At 43.2% G+C, this 20,511-nt stretch overlaps 1 protein-coding gene across 5 annotated transcripts in view; it reads left to right on the forward strand.

The window, feature by feature from the left end:
* The first annotated feature begins 311 nt into the window (after nt 1-311).
* Nucleotides 312-20,511, forward strand: part of NFX1 (nuclear transcription factor, X-box binding 1) — an 84,088-nt gene continuing 63,888 nt past the window's right edge. For 2 of the 5 annotated variants that reach the window (XM_009188634.4, XM_009188635.4), the window contains exons 1-5: nt 330-517; nt 4,360-5,367; nt 11,200-11,358; nt 13,115-13,192; nt 17,778-17,883. In XM_009188634.4, the coding sequence (XP_009186898.1) occupies nt 493-517; nt 4,360-5,367; nt 11,200-11,358; nt 13,115-13,192; nt 17,778-17,883 (1,376 nt within the window). In that variant the 5' untranslated portion in view covers nt 330-492. Of the gene's footprint in view, nt 518-4,359; nt 5,368-11,199; nt 11,359-13,114; nt 13,193-17,777; nt 17,884-20,511 lie in introns of all 5 variants that reach the window. The other 3 variants (XM_009188632.4, XM_009188633.4, XM_003911602.5) reach the window with 3 other exon arrangements.

Here is a 20,511-nt window from a genome sequence, read left to right on the forward strand (position 1 = left end):
CAAAGCGGCAGGATCGCTCGAGGCCAGGAGTTGGAGACCAGCCTAGGCAACATGGCGAAACCCGTCTCTCCTAAAAATAGCGCGCATGGTGGCTCGGCCTGTAGTTCTAGCTACCCCGGGGGCTGAGGCGGGGGGATTACAGACTGAAGCTATAGTGAGCCATGATCGGACCACTGCACTCAAGCCTGGGTAAGGCAGCAAGACCCTATATCAAAAAAGTAAGAAAACCACGATGATTACGCAAGTCGCCAACCTCTCGCTCCGCGATTGTTGCTATTTCCATCCAGCTATTAGTCTCCTCCTCCCGCCCGACACCTGGTGCGTCTATCTGACGTCACGAACGCGCCACACAGATTCGGGCTGCGCAACCTCTGTGGCCATCTACACGACGCGCAGATGCGAATATTCTCGCGGCGCCGGAAGTCCGGAGCACGTGATCTGGTGACAGTGCTCGCTTGGCTGTACGACTCGATCTAGGTTCTGCGGCACGGGATGGCGGAGGCGCCTCCTGTCTCAGGTATTATCCCGGCCCTAGCGGGACTGGGCCCCTTTTAGGGAACGGAAATTGGGTCAGTGACGAAGTTCTAGGGCCCCAGCTACTCATATCGCGAGAGTAGCGCATGCTAGGGCTGGGGATAGTGGCTCGGAAGGGCCAAGCCCCGCACATCGTGCATACAGAGATCTCTCTTCTCTTGGACTAGGCGGTGAAGCTTAGTAACTGGGTTTAGGAGGAGAGAGGACTTGTCCCGGCGCTGCAAGTCGGTGTGGGTGTACTGCCCTCCCACAGGCTCTTTCTGGGGCAGCGGTGCATTGACCTTCGACAGGCGGGCGTCGGCCAGGTCACAGCCCGTGACGGTGGCGGGCTCTTGACGTGTAGGGTGTGGTGTGCTCATACTGCCTGGAGTGGTGGCGTGGGCGCGAGCCGAACTCCAGTAGTTTAGAGTCTCAGCCTGCTACGAACCTAGTGTGACTCAGTCTCAGTCTCCTCATCTGTCAGGTGGAAGTGGATAAGTTAATTCCTGTGATGGCTCCCGCCCTGTACTGTACTTATTCCATAATTGTTCACTCACTCACCCCCTCCTGGAGTTGCCTCAGTGTGTAGAGACAGCCTCATTTGTTCGTTAATATAACATCCATTTCCTCAGGGTGTTCCATAGATCAGTGTTTTCCAAATTTGTTGGACAGCAACCAAAAGAAACATTTTGCATCAAGACCTTAAATATTGAACACTTACATAAATATAAAAGCGAATCAGAAGTTTCTGGAAGCATTGGGGTTGGTTGGTTTGTTTTACAATCAGCAATATATTCTGTTTTCTATTTCGTTTAAAAATATGTCACAGCCCACTGCATTCATTTGATTTTATGGCCCACTCTGGAAAACAGGGCAGCAGTTTGCAGAATGGAGTTTGGAAACCATTGGTTTGAATCTTAGCTCTGTCCCCGACCAGCTGTTGGGGCACCAAGAAGACCATATGTGTATTTGTATACTGGGTGGCAGGTAAAATGTATTTATTACTATGGTTCTTAGTTTAAAAAGTTGGGGCTGGGCGCGGTGGCTCACACCTGTAATCCCAGCACTTTGGGAGGGTGAAGTGGACAGATCACGAACTCAGGAGATGGAGACCATTCTGGCTAACACGGTGAAACCCCGTCTCTGCTAAAAATACAAAAAATTAGCCGGGCGTGGTGGCACGCGCCTGTAGTCCCAGCTACTCGGGATTCTGAGGCAGGCGAATCGCTTGAACCCTGGAGGCGGAGGTTACAGTGAGCCGAGATCACGCCACTGCACTCCAGCCTGGGCGACAGAGCGTGACTCCGTCTCAAAAAAAAAAAAAAAAAAAGTTGGAAAACACACTGCATTGGTATACCCTAGTCTTGTTGTGGATATTAAGTCTTCCTTGGGGTTGGAAAACTTTTTGGGCTGGGTATTTTGTTATTCTCCTTACCTAGTCCTTCACCAGATTCTCTAACTGGATCCATCGATCGTCTCATCCACAGGCTCATTTCTGACTCATTTCTGTACCCTTCAGTGTTTGAAGAAGAATTGGGTGGGGCCTAGTTGTGAGTCATCGTGTTGAACTTTGGTGTTGTGCCCAAGTTATTACCTCCAACCCACAAAGTATCTAATGAGGCAAAATCTTCTAGTCCAAAGACCTCCTTACTCCTTTTCGTGTGCTTTAGTTTGATTTTGCTTTAGTTCCCATTCCGAGTTATTATTTTAGCATCATCTTTAGCCCACACCCTCATCATCGGAGTCTTTAAACAGAAGCCCAGTGCAGAGGATACCTTTCTGTCCATGAGCAGACTCTGCAATACCAGCCTTGTCTCTGGACTTTCTAATCTGCCAGTTGGATTTCTCTTTATTCTGCCCTACCCACCTGTTGGACACCTACTGTGCCGTTGTGTTATCTTGGATTCAGGGTACCACTTACTTGTATTGTAGCCATGGTGACTGGATATCCTATTTACTAACTTCCAGCTGCTTGAAATAGTGAAAAAAAAATTGGTGTCTCTGATCTTTGCCATGGCCAGTTTCCTTATCAATGTGTCCTATTTCCCTTCCTCATGTCTCTTATGGGTTTTTTTCCTGAGGGCTTTGCCTCCTGCCTCATGTCTAGTTGAACATATCCTGTATATGAATACATGCAACCTTCTCTGGATTCTGTAGTTACATCAACTCATTACTGCTTAACATGAAGCACTCTTTTCCCATCCTTTACTAGGCTTCTCTAGACATCTTTACTGATCTTATTTCTGCCCTTCTTTCCAGTCTTGCTTTTTCAAGCAAGAGAGAACTACACAATACCCACTGGTCCAATTTAACCATTTCAATCTTTAAATTATCTTATGTTTCCAGAATACCTCTGCCACCTTCTGCATTTGTCTAATCCCCTTGTCATTTTGTGAGGCCGTCCATCCTACCCCTTAGAATTCTGCCTGTGTGAAAGCTTTCAGGACAAACCCTGAATTGGATGAGAGGTTACTCTATGACCTTTATGATCATTCCATTCTTCACTGTATGTGTCTGTGGTACCCACTGCCCAAACTCTGTTAGTGTAAGAGCAGAGCATGGTCTCTAATACACATCCTGAGTTGGAATCCCAAGTCTTCCTTGGAATACTTCTGTGGCCTTGGGCAAGTTACTTACTCTCTGTGCTTCAGTTTTCTCATCAGGAATGTAGGAATTAAATGAGTTAATACATGTAAAGTGCTTAAGATAGTGCCTGGCACATAATACCTAATAAATGTTAGGCCTTATTATTAAACCTGAAACCCTTAGCCTCTATACTGCACCCACCTATGCTCAAACCTGTGTGTTTCAGATACTCTGTAGTCCTAACAGCAATGATAGAGTACCATTTTAACTATTTTATGTGTGTTATTAACTTGCTTTACTCTTCATTGCAACTCTTTGATGTAGAGATTGTTACTGTCTTCATTACATGTAAGGAAACTGGGACTAAGTAACTTTCATAAAGTCACAATAAGTGGTAAGTGACTTAAACCCACGTCTTCCAGGTCTTATCAATTTATAGTATATTCTGTATGCTACCCATAGTTCTGACTTTGCTACTAATTTTATGTCCTTAGGCAAACCATTTTGTCTTTGCACTTCAGGGACTGAATTGACTGTACCAAGAAGCATCTTCTGGGGGAACATGAGTGGGTTGAAGGGGAGTATGCTTAATTTTTTCCACTTTGAGATTGTAGACCATATCATAGAGACTGTGTATGGAAAACCCAAAATATATTCCTAGGGGAAAGAGATGAAAACTAATACACTTATTAAGTACTATTTATGAAATCATATTTGAATTTCTCAGTAACCACTGAAATAAGTATTGTCATCCTTTACCATAGACAAGGAAACTAAGACTAAAAGCAGGCACGGGATATCCCTAAGTTCATACCATAAGTTGGACAGGTGGACTGTAACCCATTTTGGCTTAGTCCAAAGCCTGTTTACTTGATATTACACAATGCTGCTTTAGTGTTTTGAAAGAAGACCACATGGAACCTGATGATTGATATCCCTGAACTATTAGCTGGCCTTAAATTTTTGTAATAAAAGAAATACGTGTATACATAGTACTTTATGGCCCAGGTGAGCATTTTTACTCAACAGCACTTAGCTGTCATTGGCTATTGGTGTTTGGTTTTTGGACATGGAATAATGATTGATTAGTCCTCCACAAGCACCTTGAACCCACCACCTTCACTGGAAACATAGGTCTTACTTAACAGCATGTTTATACAAAGTCCTAAGGAAAATGATTTTTAGATTTGGCTTAGAGTCTATGAGTTTCATGGATGAAGCTTAATTTCTTTACTGGCATGTCTATTTTTTATGTCCTAGGTACTTTTAAATTCAATACAGATGCTGCTGAATTCATTCCTCAGGAGAAAAAAAACTCTGGTCTAAATTGTGCGACTCAAAGGAGATTAGACTCTAATAGGATTGGTAGAAGAAATTACAGTTCACCACCTCCCTGTCACCTTTCCAGGCAGGTCCCTTATGATGAAATCTCTGCTGTTCATCAGCATAGTTATCATCCTTCAGGAAGCAAACCTAAGAGTCAACTGACGTCTTTCCAGTCCTCTCCTTGTAATAAATCGCCCAAGAGCCATGGCCTTCAGAGTCAACCTTGGCAGAAATTGAGGAATGAGAAGCACCATATCAGAGTCAAGAAAGCACAGAGTCTTGCTGAGCAGACCTCAGATACAGCTGGATTAGAGAGCTCGACCAGATCAGAGAGTGGGACAGACCTCAGAGAGCATAGCCCTTCTGAGAGTGAGAAGGAAGTTGTGGGTGCAGATCCCAGGGGAGCAAAACCCAAAAAAGCAACACAATTTGTATACAGCTATGGTAGAGGACCAAAAGTCAAGGGGAAACTCAAATGTGAATGGAGTAACCGAGCAACTCCAAAACCCGAGGATGCTGGACCCGAAAATACCAAACCTGTGGGGGTTTTCCACCCTGACTCTTCAGATGCATCCTCTAGAAAAGGAGTATTGGATGGGTATGGAGCCAGACGAAATGAGCAGAGAAGATACCCACAGAAAAGGCCTCCCTGGGAAGTGGAGGGGGCCAGGCCACGACCAGGCAGAAATCCACCCAAACAGGAGGGCCACCGACATGCAAATGCAGGACACAGAAACAACATGGGCCCCATTCCAAAGGATAACGTCAGTGAAAGACCAGCAAAATCTACCTGTGACAGTGAGAACTTGGCAGTCATCAACAAGTCTTCCAGGAGGGTTGACCAAGAGAAATGCACTGTACGGAGGCAGGATCCTCAAGTAGTATCTCCTTTCCCCAGAGGCAGACAGAACCATGTGCTAAAGAATGTGGAAACGCACACAGGTAAACCTACCTAGATTGGTGGAAATATTTTGTTGTTTTTTTTAAATTTAAATTTCTAAATAAGTCATATATTCACATAATTTAGAAAGCAGAAGGTATGAAAAGTTACACGGTGAAAAGTCTCAGTCTTTATTCACTGTCTGCCTAAGTTCTACCACCACTCGCTGCTCCCCTCCCCAGTTCTAGGTAACCACTTAGTTTTATGCATATCACAAGCAAATACAAATAATAATTCTTTTTCTTTTCCAAATGAGGAATTTTGTAAGGGTTTTCAAAAATGCAAATACGGGTGGTGTAGATGTCTGGTTACAAGATTGTATTTGAGTTGTGAAAGCACAAGTGGTGGGTCATAACACCTCTGCTGCCTTTGTTGGTTTCATCCTGCATCATCTCATCTGCCTCATCTGGTCTGCTTAGTTGCAGCAGTTCCTAACTGATCTTGTCATCTCTTAATTTCTCTTTCAGTTCACCTCTTAAACTAGCATCAGAGAGCAATCTTCATAAAACACATATTTTATTTATTTTTTTTTTTGAGAGGAGTCTCACTGTGTTGCTCAGGCTAGAGTGCAGTGGTACTGATCCCGGCTCACCACAACCCCTCCTGGGTTCAGATGATTCTCCTGCCGCAGCCTCCCAAGTAGCTGGGATTACAGCCGTGTGCCACCATTCCCAGCTGATTTTTGTATTTTTAGGAGAAATGGGGTTTCACCATGTTGGCCAGGCTGGTCTCAAACTCCTGACCTCAGATGATCCTCCCGCCTCGGCTTCCCAAAGTGCTGGGATTACAGGCGTGAGCCACTGCGCCTGGCCTAAAACACACATTAAACTGTGTCACTCCCCCGCTTAATTCCATTTACTGCTTCTGCCTTACTCAACAGGCCCATCTTCTGCTGCTGCCTCAGTATCTATCACATTTTATTCCCTGGATTCTACACTTTTTTGTCTTTGCATGCTGTTGCATGTGGCTCCCTCTCTCTCGAATTTGTCACTCAGTTCGCTGGCGAAGTCTTATTCATTTTTCAAAAGCTACTTTAGGCCAGGCATGGTGGCTCACGTCTGTAATTCCTGCACTTGGGAAGGCTGAGGTGAGAGGAACACCTGTGTTCAAGCCCAGCCTCGGCAACGTCGGAAGACCCTGTCACTACAAAAAAATTAAAATAAAAGAATTAGCCAGGCATGTTAGCGCATGCCTGTAGGCCCAGACACTCAGGAAGCTGAGAGGATCACTTGAGCCCAAGAGATCAAGGCTGCAGTGAGCTATCGTACTCCAGCCTGGATGACAGAGCAAGACCCTGTCTTGGCGGGGGGGGCGGCGCGGAAATTACTTTAGTCACATGTCCAGGGAACCTTTTTTCACCTCTATAGATAGCATTAATCTCTTACAGCCCTTACACTTATGGCTTTCTCTTATATTTGCATGCTTCTATTATAGAACTTACTACCGGAAGCCATAGTTTATTTATGCTTCGTTGTCCTCTACTAGTCTGTAAACTCCTTAAAAACAGACACTGTGTATTTCTTTTCTTTTTTTGTGACCCTGCTGCCCCACACAGCTCTTGAAACATAGTAGGTACTCAGTTCCCACCGTTTAAAAGTTCATCCTTATATTGAACTGAAAGCTTCTTTCCTTTCCTTCCTATCCTTTGGTTCAAGTTTTATCCTCTGGAGCAGCATAGCAACTAGTCTCTCTTCTCACAGCTCCCCTCTTCCTTATTGCAAATCAGCTTTTTGCAGTATTCGAAGACATCTATCATTTTGCTCTAAGTGTATATTTCATCAAGCTAAATAGTTTTATTCTGCTAGCTCTTCCTCATGGACCTTCACTATCTTAACCCCTCTCCAGTTTAATGTGAGACACAGCCCAACCCTTGAAGCCACCATCTACCCAGGGCCTGTTTTTACACCAGCCTGTCGTTCTAGTTGCTTGTTCATCAGGGTTGTTCTTGGAACCTCAATGTATGTGTGAAGCAAAGCAATGTTATACCAGAGTTGTTATTGAATCCTTAAGCCTGGTTAATAATTATCTCTTGCTTTATAGCAAATTATCACAATGTAGTGGCTTATGATAACACACATTTATTGTGCCACTGTTTCTGTGGGTCAGATGAATGGGTCCAGGTTAGCTGGGTTCTCTGCTCAATGTCTCCAAATTTGGCTAGGGATGTGATCTCATCTGAGATCTTTCAATCACTGGTTGTTGGTAGGATTCAGTTCCTTACAGGTGTGGGACTGAGGTTCCTGTTTTCTTGCTGGCTGTTGGCCAGAAGTGTCTCTCAGCTCCTAGAGGCCACCTGTGTTTCCCTGCCACATGGCTCTATACACAGCATGATAGTTTGCTTCTTTGAGGCCTGCAGGAAAGCAACTGCTGCCACTTCAGATCTCTCTGACTTCTGTTTGATTTTTCAACTCTTTTAAAAGGGCTTACCTGATTAAGTCAGGCCCACCCATACTCAAGGAGAGGAGATTATATAGGGTATGCATACCAGGGAAGTGGGAATCTGGAAGACCATCTTAGAATTCTGCTTAACAAATCTCTTGGGTCCTTAACATTCTCACATTATTCGTATCATTTTTGAGAACACTTCATTCATATTTATTGCATAAATACTACATACCAAGCACTGTTCTAGGTACAGGGAATACTGGTGGAATTTACATTCTGGTAGGGAAGACAGGCAGAAAGCACTTAGATATTTAATATGTCAGGTGGTGATAAAGACTAAAAAGAAATATTAAGAAGATTAAGAGGACAGAGTGACAAGAGTGCTGTTTTAGATAGGTTGACCTCTTTGATAAGGTGACATTTGAACAGAGACAAGAATGAAGTACAAAAATGCACCTTGTGGCTGGCTTGAGAAGAGCATTCTAGGCAGGGGGAGTAGCAAATTTAAATGTGGGGAGGGGTATTACAGGCAATGAAGATGGGGGCAGGAAAGGTGGTCAGAGAAATAGCAAGGGCTGGATCATGTGAGGCCCTTAGATTTGGTTCTGAATAAGATGAACGGCTGCTGGAAGGTCCTGGGAAGAGGGATGGCATGGTCTTACATTCTGAAATAATCAGAGGCCGGACGTGGTGGCCCATACCTATAATCCCAGCACTTTGGAAGGCCAAGGCAGAAGGATTGCTTAAGCCCAAGAGTTTAAGACCTGCCTGGGCAACTTAATAAGACCCCATCTCTGCAAAAGGCAAAAAAATAAAAATTAGCTGGACATGGCGGCACATGCCTGTAGTCCCAGCTACTCAGGAGGCTGAAGGAGGAGGATCACTTGAGCCCAGTGGGACAAGGCTGCAGTAAGTAGTGATCATGCCACTGCATTCCAGCCTGGCTGACAGAATGAGACCCTGTCTCAAAAAAAAAAAAAGATTATTAGGCTGCTGTGTGGAGAACAGGCTCTAAGAAGGCAACAGGACAAGTTAGGAGACTATTGCAGTTGTTCAGGTAGGAGATGATGGAGACTTAGACTGGAGTAATAGTGGTGGAAAAGGTAACAATTGGATAGATTTTGGATGTATTTGGAAGGAAGATTTTATGCCTGAGCAACTTAGAAGAATGGAATTGGCATTCACCGAAGTGTTAAAAGCCTAGAAGAGAAAAAGATGTTTGTTTGTAAAATGTTTTAGTTTGGAATAATTTCGATTTATAGAAAAGTTGCAAAGATGGTTCAAAGAATTCCCATGTATCTTTCACCCAACTTCCTCTAATGTTAACATCTTACATAACCAGAGTACCTTTGTTAAAACTAAGAAATTAGCGTTGGTATAATCGTATTAACTAAACTACAGATGTTATTCAGTTTTCACCAGTTTTTCTGCGAATGTCCTTTTTCTGTTTCAGGACCCAATCTAGGATACCACGTTGCATTTAGTCGTGTCTCCTTAGTCTCCTACCACCTCTGACAGTTTCTTCATCTTTCCCTTTTGGAAAAGATGTTTTTGCTTTTGTTTTATTTACTCTTGTTCAGGGAAGATTTTTTTTTTTAAATTTGGTTAAATTTCTGTAATCCCAATACTTTGGGAAACCAAGTCAAGAGGATCACCTGAGCCCAGAAGTTCAAGACCATCCTGGGCAACAGAGGTAGACCCCATCTCTACAAAAACTAACAAAAAAAATCAGCCAGGTATAGTGGCACACGCCTATGGTCCCAGCTACTCAGGAGGTTGAGGTGGGAGGATCGCTTGGGCCCAGAAGTTTGAAGATGCAGTGAGCCACGATCATGCCACTGCAGTCAAGCCTGAACTTTGGTGACGCCTATAACTTTCACGGAAAGAGGTTGTGGAACAGACTAGATATCACTCATTTATTCCTTTATCCATGAATTTAACAAATATTTAATGGAGCACATAGTATATGCCAGACACTGGAAATACTACACTCAGCAAGGTAGACAAGACTCTCCCTCCTCACAGAGCTTTCAGTCTCAGGGTGTTCTCTCTTTCTTTTGACATCAAAGCGAACAATCAGAAAGTAAATCTTAGGAGAGCCAATATTATGGAATATTACGATGTGTGCTTTTGAGTCAGATAGTTTGACAAGTGAGAATTTTGACTTTTAAATTTCTAGTTCTGTGACCTTGGATAAATGATCTAATTACATGAAGCCAGTTTCTTCATCTGTAAAATTGTACCTATGTTGTAGCCTTTTTTTTTTCTTTGAGAAGGAGTCTAGCTCTGGAGTGCAGTGGCGCAATCTCATCTCACCGCAACCCCCGCGTCCCGGGTTCAGGAGATTCTCCTGCCTCAGCCTTCTTAGTAGCTGGGAGTACAGCCGCATGCCACCATGCCCAGCTAATTTTTGTATTCTTAGTAGAGATGGGATTTCACTGTGTTGGCCAGGATGGTCTTGATCTCCTGACCTCATGATCTGCCCACTTTGGCCTCCCAAAGTGCTGTAATTACAGGTGTAAGCCACCGTGCCCAACCTGTTACAGCCTATTTGAGAGGACTAACTAATAATATGTAATGTGCTTGGAATGTTGTATTTTAGGTTAGTTTTATTCTTTTAACTTATTTGGACCTGAAAGCAAATAACAATAATATTGTGAAATAAATCCAGTGCTAAAAGTATGTACTCAAAAAAGCATCTACACACACTCACACTCAGTTTTGAGAATATCGAGAGTATCTGGCTGTACTGAAATCTGGAAAGACTTTGCTGTAATTGTGTTTGAGGAAAAAATTTGGAAGTGGGCGAAGGTATTCAGAAATAAATCTGGGAGGATTAAGCTGATAACTACACACTGGTCTCTGTCATTGGATGTGGAGCTCCTGGAGCCAGGGACTGTAACACCACCATGGGGCTTATGGTAGGCACCAAGAATATCTTTGTTAAGGGAATGACTAAAGACTTTTTCAGGGCAACTGCTAGAGCCATCTCACCACTCATGGGTTGTTGGAACCTGCCCAGACTTGGGCTTCTTATAGCTGACACTACAGCTTCATGAGCCCCTTCCTAACCTAAATCCATGGATCTGATAGATTTAGAGGATCCTGGAAAATAGAAAATGCAAAGCAAGATTCTATATTGCCCAGTGGATCCTCAGGCTTTGTTATAAGGGTCGTTTGGCTACTCTGCTATTTTCCTGGGAATGTTTCCTTATTTATGGGAATCCTCACCTGAATGTCTCCTTCCTAAATCCTCTTCCTCAGCATATTCCTGCCCCTTATTGGCCTCAGTCTGAATAGCCAGCCGCCTTACCCAGAATCAGGTATCCCTTAAAATCTCTGTGTTTGGATTCTTCTCTTGAATGACTTGATGATCCTTGGTTGATTAAAGCGAGGAATGGTTTTTTGTGTTTGAGTTTATCTTTTTTATTACTTTGTTTTTTAAACAGGTTCTCTGATTGAACAACTAACTACAGAAAAATATGAGTGCATGGTGTGCTGTGAATTGGTTCGCGTCACGGCTCCAGTGTGGAGTTGTCAAAGCTGTTACCATGTGTTTCATTTGAACTGCATAAAGAAATGGGCAAGGTCTCCAGCATCTCAAGCAGGTCAGTTAATTCTCTCTTCTGAGTAGTTATTCTCACCCATTTGATGTGTTCAAGTATTAAGCCCAGCTTTAAAAATACAGTTTAATTTCTCTTGACTACTTTTTCTGCAGGGAGTGTATGTTACCTTGATCATGTGTTTCAGATGACCAGAATTAAGTTATAGATCTTAAATAAACCAGCTAAACATAACAGTATTAAAATATATTTTAGGATATGATAAAATCAGTCACTCATATTGAAAATGATGGCTTTTACTTATTATTTTTTCTTTGACATACTGATTTTATTTCCTGTGGATGCATACACAGAAGTGTGATTGCAGGATCGTATGGTAATTCTATTTTTAATTTATCTTCTCATTTTTGGCCTGGTGTGGTGGCTCATGCCTGTAATCCTAGCACTTTGGGAGGCCGAGGCAGGTGGATCACCTGAGGTCAGAAATTCAAGAATAGCCTGGCCAACATGGCAAAACTCCATCTCTACTAAAGATATAAAAATTAGCCAGGCGTGGTGGCGGGCACCTGTAATCCCAGCTACTTGGGAGGCTGAGGCATGAGAATTGCTTGAACCCAGGAGGTGGAGGTTGCAGTGATCCGAGATTGCACCACTGCCCTCCAGGCTGGGTGACAGGGCGAGACAGCCTGTCTCAAACAAACAAACTAAAAAACATCTTTTTTTTTTTCATTTTTAAATTCTTACTATGCATACATAATAGTTTACATGTTCATAGGGTACACGTGATATTTTGATACAAGCATACAATGTGTAATGATCAAATCAGGGTCATTGGCATATTAGGATTCCAACACCTCAAATATTTATCATTTGTTTGTGTTAGGAACATCCCAATTCTACTCTTCTAGTTATTTTGAAATATACAATAAATTATTGTTAGCTATAGTGCTACTAAACACTAGATCTTATTCCTTCTATCTAACTGTAATTTTTTTTTTTTTTTTGATACAGAGTCTTACTCTGTTACTCAGACTGGAGTCCAGTGGTGTGATCATGTCTCACTGCAGCCTTGAATTTCCGGACTCAAATGATCCTCCTGCCTCAGACTCCCAAGCAGCTGAGGCTACAGGCACATGCCACCACATCCAGCTAATTTTTTTTGAGACAATCTGCTGTGTTGCCCAGTCTTGTCTTGAACCCCTGGGTTCAAGCAGTCCTGCGTCAGCCTCCTAAAATGCTACAATTAGAGACATGCGCCACCATGCCTAGCTAGTGGGTTTGTTTTCTATTTTTTGTTTTTTTTTTGAAAGGGAGTCTCGCTGTGTTGCCAGGCTGGAGTGCGGTGGCGTGATCTCGGCTCACTGCGGCCTCCCACTCTCGGGTTCAAGTGATTTTCCTGCCTCAGCCTCCCGAGTAGCTGGGATTACGGGTGCACACCACCATGCCCAGCTAATTTTTATATTTTTAGTAGAGATGGGGTTTCACCATGTTGGGCAGGATGGTCTCAATTTCCTGACCTTGTGATCCACCCACCTCTGCTTCCCAAAGTCCTGGGATTACAGGCGTGAGCCACCACACCCGGCCTTTTTTTTTTTTTTTAAATGAACCCCATATTCAATGGAAAATGCTCTATTCAAGCTAAGCAGTCAGTTTTGTGAATTTGTTCCTTAAGTGTCTGATATGCTTAACATTGAAATTATTACCACTACAATATTGTGGCTTCCTATAGATTTAAATTTTTTTAATTACATGTGGCTTTTGGAAGAAAATTTATTTGGCCTACTCCCATTTTTCCTGACAGATGGCCAGAGTGGTTGGAGGTGCCCTGCCTGTCAGAATGTTTCTGCACATGTTCCTAATACCTACACTTGTTTCTGTGGTAAGTTTGTTTATATACACTGGAGTCTCTTTTACTATATACATTGTACCTCAGTTCAGGAAAGGTGATCTGCGGGGCATGTTTTAGAAGTTACTAAGGAGACTTCAAAGCTATAAGAGTCTATAAGACTATATTTATGTCGTCCATCACACAGCTAGAGCCACGGCCTTTGTGCTCCTGACAGGCTGTTTTGGAGATGACCAACCAGGCTCATGCTGCTTCTGGGCTGTAGTGCTGGTCTCCTTGGTCTTGAGACCAGGCCTGACCAGGTAGCAGATGTAGCTGTGGACGTGGGCTTCATCTCACCCCCAGCAGTTACAGCTTTGATATTCCAGATTTGAGCAGTATGAGTAAATAACAGTGTTTATTTTAATCCTAGAAATAAGTCATTGGTATTTATAAGAAGCAGTTTTTTTACAAACCAGCATTATAAACTCTATCCTGGCATCTTCCCTCTTTATGGAATACTTCTTTGTTTTTTAATATCTCAGTTCCCCTAAGTATTAGGGGAAAACTTCCTGTAACCCAGATGCTCATTCTTGCTGCTAGCCCATTTCTGCATGGTTTTTTTCCCTTTCCTACCTTTTAATGACTAACCTCCCTCTAGTTGTTGATTTTTCAGATTTTGTTTCTTTACTGTCTGTCTTCCTCCCTGAAGCATTGCATTTTTGCTTCTGTCTTGTTGCCTCACTGAAACTGTATTCAGAAATTACCAATGGGCCGGGCTTAGTGGCTCATGCCTGTAATCCCAGCACAAACTTTGGGAGGCCAAGGTAGGTGGATCACCTGAGATCAGGCGTTCGAGACCAGCCTGGCCAACATGGCGAAACCCCGTCTCTACTAAAATAAATTAGCTGGGCATGGTGTCGCATATCTGTAATCTCAGATACTTGGGAGGCTGAGGCAGGAGAATCGCTTGAACCTGGGAGGCAGAGGTTGCAGTGATCCAAGATCATGCCATTGCACTGCAGCTTGGGTGACAGAGTGAGACTCCATCTCAAAAAAAAAAGTAAATAAAATAAAAACAAATCACCAATGACTCCTTTCCAACCATATCTAAGGCTGGTTTATAAGCTCATAATCTTTTTGGCAGAGTGATAGCCCTTGACACCTTTGACCATTCCCTTCTTGAAATAAGTAACTCTTCCTGTTTCTTTTTTTTTTTTTTTTTTTTTTTTTAGACGGAGTCTCGCTGTGTCACCCAGGCTGAGTGCAATGGTGTGATCTCGGCTCACTGCAAGCTCCGCCTCCCGGGTTCACGCCATTCTCCTGCCTCAGCCTCGGAGTAGCTGGGACTACAGGCGCCCGCCACCACGTCCGGCTAGTTTTTTGTATTTTTAGTAGAGATGGGGTTTCACCATGTTAACCAGGATGGTCTCGATCTCCTGACTTCGTGATCCACCCGTCTCGGCCTCCCAAAGTGCTGGGATTACAGGCTTGAGCCACTGCGCCCGGCAACTCTTCCTGTTTCTTTCTGCATGCTCTCCTTATTTTTCTAACCGGTTTGCTCATATTTCTCCTTTCCCATTACTTAGCAGCTTTCACAAAGAGTCAGTCATTTACCATCAACTCTGTATCTTCTAGACACAATACCTTGGTGAACTCCTTGACTTCCCTTCTTTTCTTTCAATTCTTTTTTTTTTTTTTTTTTTTTTTTGTCGTGGGAGTCTCGCACTGTCGCCCGGGCAGGAGTGCAGTGGCCGGATCTCAGCTCACTTAAGCTCCGCCTCCCGGGTTTGCGCCATTCTCCTGCCTCAGCCTCCTGAGTAGCTGGGACTACAGGCGCCCGCCACCTCACCCGGCTAGTTTTTTGTATTTTTTAGTAGAGACGGGGTTTCACTGTGTTAGCCAAGATGGTCTCGATCTCCTGACCTCATGATCCGCCCGTCTCAGCCTCCCAAAGTGCTGGGATTACAGGCTTGAGCCACCGCGCCCGGTCTTCTTTCAATTCTTAACGACAGTAGCATTTAAAATCTGACCCCAAAAGCCCTCTTACAAAGGAAGCTTTCCTTTGTTATTCTCTCTCTCACTTTGGCCACTGTTTTATATTATTTGGAATTTTCTGGTCTTACATGTTTTATTGACAGAATCTGAGCCTTAATAGATACTAAATTGGTATTAGATGAGGGAATAAATATCTTGAATATACTACTACCAGAAAGGCAACATGAAACTAGAAGTAAGAGATCAATGGAAATTTGGGCAAATAGGACAATGCCAATACTTAATACCTTATTTTGAAGGATTTTTAAACATAAAGTACCACAGTGGAATTAAAAATCTTATTAAAGCCTTTACTGGCAAATTAGATGAGAGACTCTAAGGCGGTATAATAATGTGGAGTGAAGGTCAAGATGATCTGAAAGTGGTAAAATGATGTGAGAATGTACATAAAGGCCTTATTTGCCGACGACTTTGCCTCACACTGTTCTTCCAGGGGACCATTAGTTTAACACGTTTTTATTGAGAACTTATCAATGTTCGAGGCACTGTGAAGAAAGAGGCGAATAAAACAGGTTAACTTAACAGAGCTTACAGTCTAAGAGTTAAGACACAATTAGACCGATACTCTGCTAGAAGTACAAAGTACTATAGGAGATCTTTGGGGTGAGTTACGACTTGCAGCTGGATGTTTAAGAGAAGCCTTCTTGAAGGACGTAGAATTGAACTGACATTGTAAACTAGGTAAAACCTTGGTAGGCAGAAAGATATGTTGAAGGGAATAGCATAGGCAGTTCAAAATCAACAGGATTTAGGATCTGTTGGGAGAAGAGTGATTCATCCACTTATGGAGCCCAAGGTGTATGATAGTAGAGAAGTGGGAGGTGACTGGAAAGGAAGGGCTGACCCTTTGATACCAGTGTCAGATGTTGGGACTTCATTTGGAAGGCTGTGGGAAGCCACTGAGGGCATCAACGTTGTTCTTTATGGAGATGGGTTTGGTAGCAGTGAGTAGAGTATTTTGGAGACTAAACAATTTGGGACTTACAATAATCCAGATGAAGAACAGTTCAAGCCTCTAATGAGTGTAATAGAAAGAAAAATATGGTGTCAGGTTGATTCCTAACAGTAGTAGGAATGGGAGGAACCCAAATGTGACTCCCAAGTTTCATGCTTTTAGAAATGGTGATACCAAGGAAAAGGGCAGGTCAAAAGAACAAGGTCTGGTGGGGACAGTGACTGCAGTTTAGAAATGTTGAGCTGGAGGAGTGAGCAGAACATACAGTGAGATGTGTCCAGTAGGCAGGAAGCAATATTTGAGGAAAGACTGAGACTTAAGGATGAGAATCACAGCTGAGAGGAGTAGTTAAGACCCTAGCGGATGAAAGGGTACAGAGTGAGAAGAGGGTGTAATGTAGAACACTTGCAGAGGAAAGAAAAGCAAAAAACCCCAAAACATCATCTGGAGTCAGGGACAAGAGGTAGAACTCTTGAGAGATGTTAGGGAAAAACCAGGGCACTGTATTGGAGCAAAAAAGCACAGAGGCAGGGAAGCTTTTGTAAGAGTCTGGAGATGAGGTTTTGGCCAGTAGAGAGGCAGGAGTAGGAGAGGAGATGAGGTGAGAGCCACTGTGTAGGAAAAATTGACACAACTTGGTGATTAAGTAAAAAGAGGTATGAGTGATGACTGTAGTTTTTGAGCATGTGTGACTCTAACAGAGTTGGGGTCACTGACAGAAATAGGAAGCCCTGAGCAGGGAGGAGTTGTAGAGGGATGTGAACTTTGGCTGTAGATGAAGCCAGTTTGAGGTGACCATGAAACCCCAAGCAAGGATGTTCTGCAGACATTTGGACATGTGGGTCTGCAACTGAAGATTCAGGGCAAGAGAGAAAATGTGGATTTGGGGATCAGTGGCCTTTAGGTGGATTGCACCTCTCAACATGAATAAAATTTCTGAAAGAGATAGTATAGAGAGAAAAGCAGAGGCCATGGACTGGGGATGGCTGCAATTTAGTGTGCAAATTGCCAAAGTGAGGATGAATTCCTCAAGGGCAAGGAGGAATCCTGTGCCTTCGTTTTACTCTTCCCTGTCTCTGCTGAGTCCATGGAAGATGTGCCACGAAGATTTGCAGTGATGTTGATTATAAAATTATAAGCTTTTTTATGCCTACTTTATAGTTTTGGAATAGGTGAGTTCCTGCTACACAGGGGATTTATGTCCTTTCCATCTCTTACTGCCTCCCCCCTTTCCCCATGGCGCTCTTCTCTTATTCCCTCTCTCTGATCCTTGCAGCAGCAATTTGCATATCAGTCCAGAAGCCCATTTATAGACGGCTTGTCATATAGGTATTTATCTTAAATTAAATGTTTTCGTTAGTCAAGGTAGTATTTTCATAAGTAAAAGTGACGTTTTATTTATCTTTACCAGGTAATCTAAGATTTAAGATTTATCATACTCAGTGAAACTTTTTATGAATAGCATTATATTTATCTTTTCATTTTAGGATATGAGATAATACATTTGTTGAAATAATAAAAACCACACTAAAGTTGCATGCTGTCTAGCTATACTTCACTGTTTCATTAAAGTTGAGGATGTGGTTGAAGTTTGTACCATTGACTCTCTGATCTGATGTGTTCCAGGCAAGGTAAAGAATCCTGAGTGGAGCAGAAATGAAATTCCACATAGCTGTGGTGAGGTTTGTAGAAAGAAACAGCCTGGCCAGGACTGCCCACATTCCTGTAACCTGTAAGTTGGAATGCCAGTTCCGTTGGGATTCTGGGTGGACATGCTTTGCTGGTGGCTCTAAGTAAACATATCTGGTTAGCATGTGACAGTTTGGAATGAAGGGTGATATGGGACCTCAGTAAATGGTCCCAAATCACCCTGTGCCAGGCACTCTACGTCAGTTAACTTGTTGAATCCTTACCACTGCCTAGTAATAGATAGATATTTATCATCTCCACTTTACAGATGAGGCTCAGAAAGGCCAAGCCTCTTGCCCAGTGTCACAGTGGTCATGGTGGAGCTAGGGTTTCCAAAGCCAGTACTCCTTCCATTACATTACACTGCTTGCTTCTAAGAAGAAATGTGACTCATATGTTTTATCCCCCATTGATATCCAGGATATCCAGGTCCAAGAGAATGTATAAGAGAACCTTCTGTCTGGGGAAAGACAATTGTGTAGGGTCCTGGTCAGACAGTATTTCTAAGATGTCGATCTTTTTTTTTTTTTTTTTTTTGAGACAGGGTCTTGCTTTGTCACCCAGGCTGGAGTATGGTGGCGTGATCACAGCTCACTGCAACCGCCGCCTCCTGTGCTCAAGCCATCCTCCCACCTCATCCTCATGAGTAGCTGGGACTACAGGCATGTGCCACCACGCCTGGCTAATTTTTGTATTTTTTGGTAGAAATGGGGTTTTGCCATGTTGCCCAGGTTGGTCTTGAACTCCTGGCCTCAAGCAGTCCGCTCTTCTCAGCCTCCCAACATGCCAGGATTCCTGGTGTGAGCCATCACACCCAGCCGTAGGATGTCAGTCTTTTCTGTACAATAAACAGCCAGCTTTAGACTATATCCATAAGCCAGACACAGTGGCTCATGCCTATAATCCCAACACGTTGGGAAGCCAAGGCAGGAGGATTGCTTGAGGGCAGGAGTTCTAGATCAGACTAGGCAACAAAGTGAGGCCCCATCTCTACAAAAAAATTTAAAATTAGCCGGGTGTGGTGGCGCACACCTATAGTCCCCGCTACTTGGGAGGCTGAGCGAGGAGGAGCTCAAGGCTACAATGAGCTGTAGTTGCACCATTGCACTCCAGCCTGGGCAACAAAGCAAGACCCTGTCTCTAAAGATAATAAATAAATAAGTAGACTGTATGCAGTCAGCTTCTAAATACCAAAAAATGCACAGTAATAGAAAAACAGTTGATCAGTTACAAGTAAATTTCTACAGGCCTTGACCTCAGACAAAGGTTTAAATCTTAGGTTCAAGTTACTTAAACAGTTATGTGACCTTGGGCAAGTTACTTAACTTATCTAAGCCTGCATCTGTAAAATAATGATGATAGTAATAATAATACAGAGTTCTAGGAAAATTAAATGAATTACTATACCTATGTGGCTGGGTACAGACTCTGGCAAGTGATCAAAAAATGACGATTCTTACTTTTACTACCCAAGTCTAAGAGTAAAGGAGGCATCAGAGTGTTATCTTGGTGTTTCTACTGCTTGGAGCAGGGATAGTATTAGACCAGGGGCCTTGAGATCAAGGCATGGTGGTGGTGCTGGGGAAATATCAGTGGGAGTAGAACTGTTTTAGACTGGGCTAGACAGCATGGCCTGTGATCTGCTGGGCAGTCAGATACCTCCTTCTCTTTGACTGCTCGCATAGGTCCTTCTTTAGGAAGGACTTAAGCTATTCCTGCCATAATTGTCATTTTCAGTAAATTCAATAATAAGTTAATCCTCTGCATGGACTATTTTTCCAAAGCTTTCATGACTACCAGAGATGAAAACTGATGCAGATCACATGATCAGCACCACGTCTGAAAGAAAAGAACACTTTAAAACCTGCTCCTTCTCTTTTGTGGCTCTGGAGCTCTCACACTTGACTTGGGAACTTTCTTTTACTTTCAGCAACATAGAGGTTGCTGAAACCCATTCCCCAGTAGCACTTTTCTGGTCTCCAGAAAGCTTTGGTTTCTCTCATTTACACTTGTGAGGCCTCAAAAGCCATAGAGACAGGGTTTCGCTCTGTTGCCCAGGCTTGAGTGCAGTGATGCTATCGTAGCTTACTGCACCCTCGAACTCCTGGGCTCAAGCGATCCTCCCACCTCAGCCTCCCAAAGTGCTGAGAGCACAGGTGTGAGCCACCATGCCTGGTGTGAACATCTATATTTTTAAAAGCTCTCCAGGCATGTCCAATATATAGCCAGTGTTGTGAACCTCTGGTCTAAAAGTTAAGAAAACCTGAGATTGAGTCCCGGCTTCTGGGATATTTGAAATAACCTAGAATCACCCATACCTGACAAGCAATGAAAATTGTTTCACCCAAAAGGATTGAGGTATATGTAAAATATAACTGTTGAATAATGATACTCACCTTTAAAGAAACATGCTTAAACTTATGTCTCCTATGGGTATTGTCTATCAAAATGAGTCACCTTAGAAAACTAGACACTTGTTCCTGTATTGTTTTCAATGTTTAAACCTTATTTAAGAATTATCAGAGCTTGTTTAGGAGTTTCACAGAAACTAAACATTCCAGCCAGACCACTTTATAAGCACACTAAAGCACTTTATAAGCACACTCCCTCTTTGGCCTCCCAAAGTGATGGGATTACAGGCATGAGCCACTGCACTCAGCCCTGGATGTAA

The sequence above is a fragment of the Papio anubis genome, chromosome 13 (genome assembly GCF_008728515.1).
Source record: "Papio anubis isolate 15944 chromosome 13, Panubis1.0, whole genome shotgun sequence".
In the NCBI taxonomy this organism is placed as follows: Eukaryota; Metazoa; Chordata; class Mammalia; order Primates; family Cercopithecidae; genus Papio; species Papio anubis.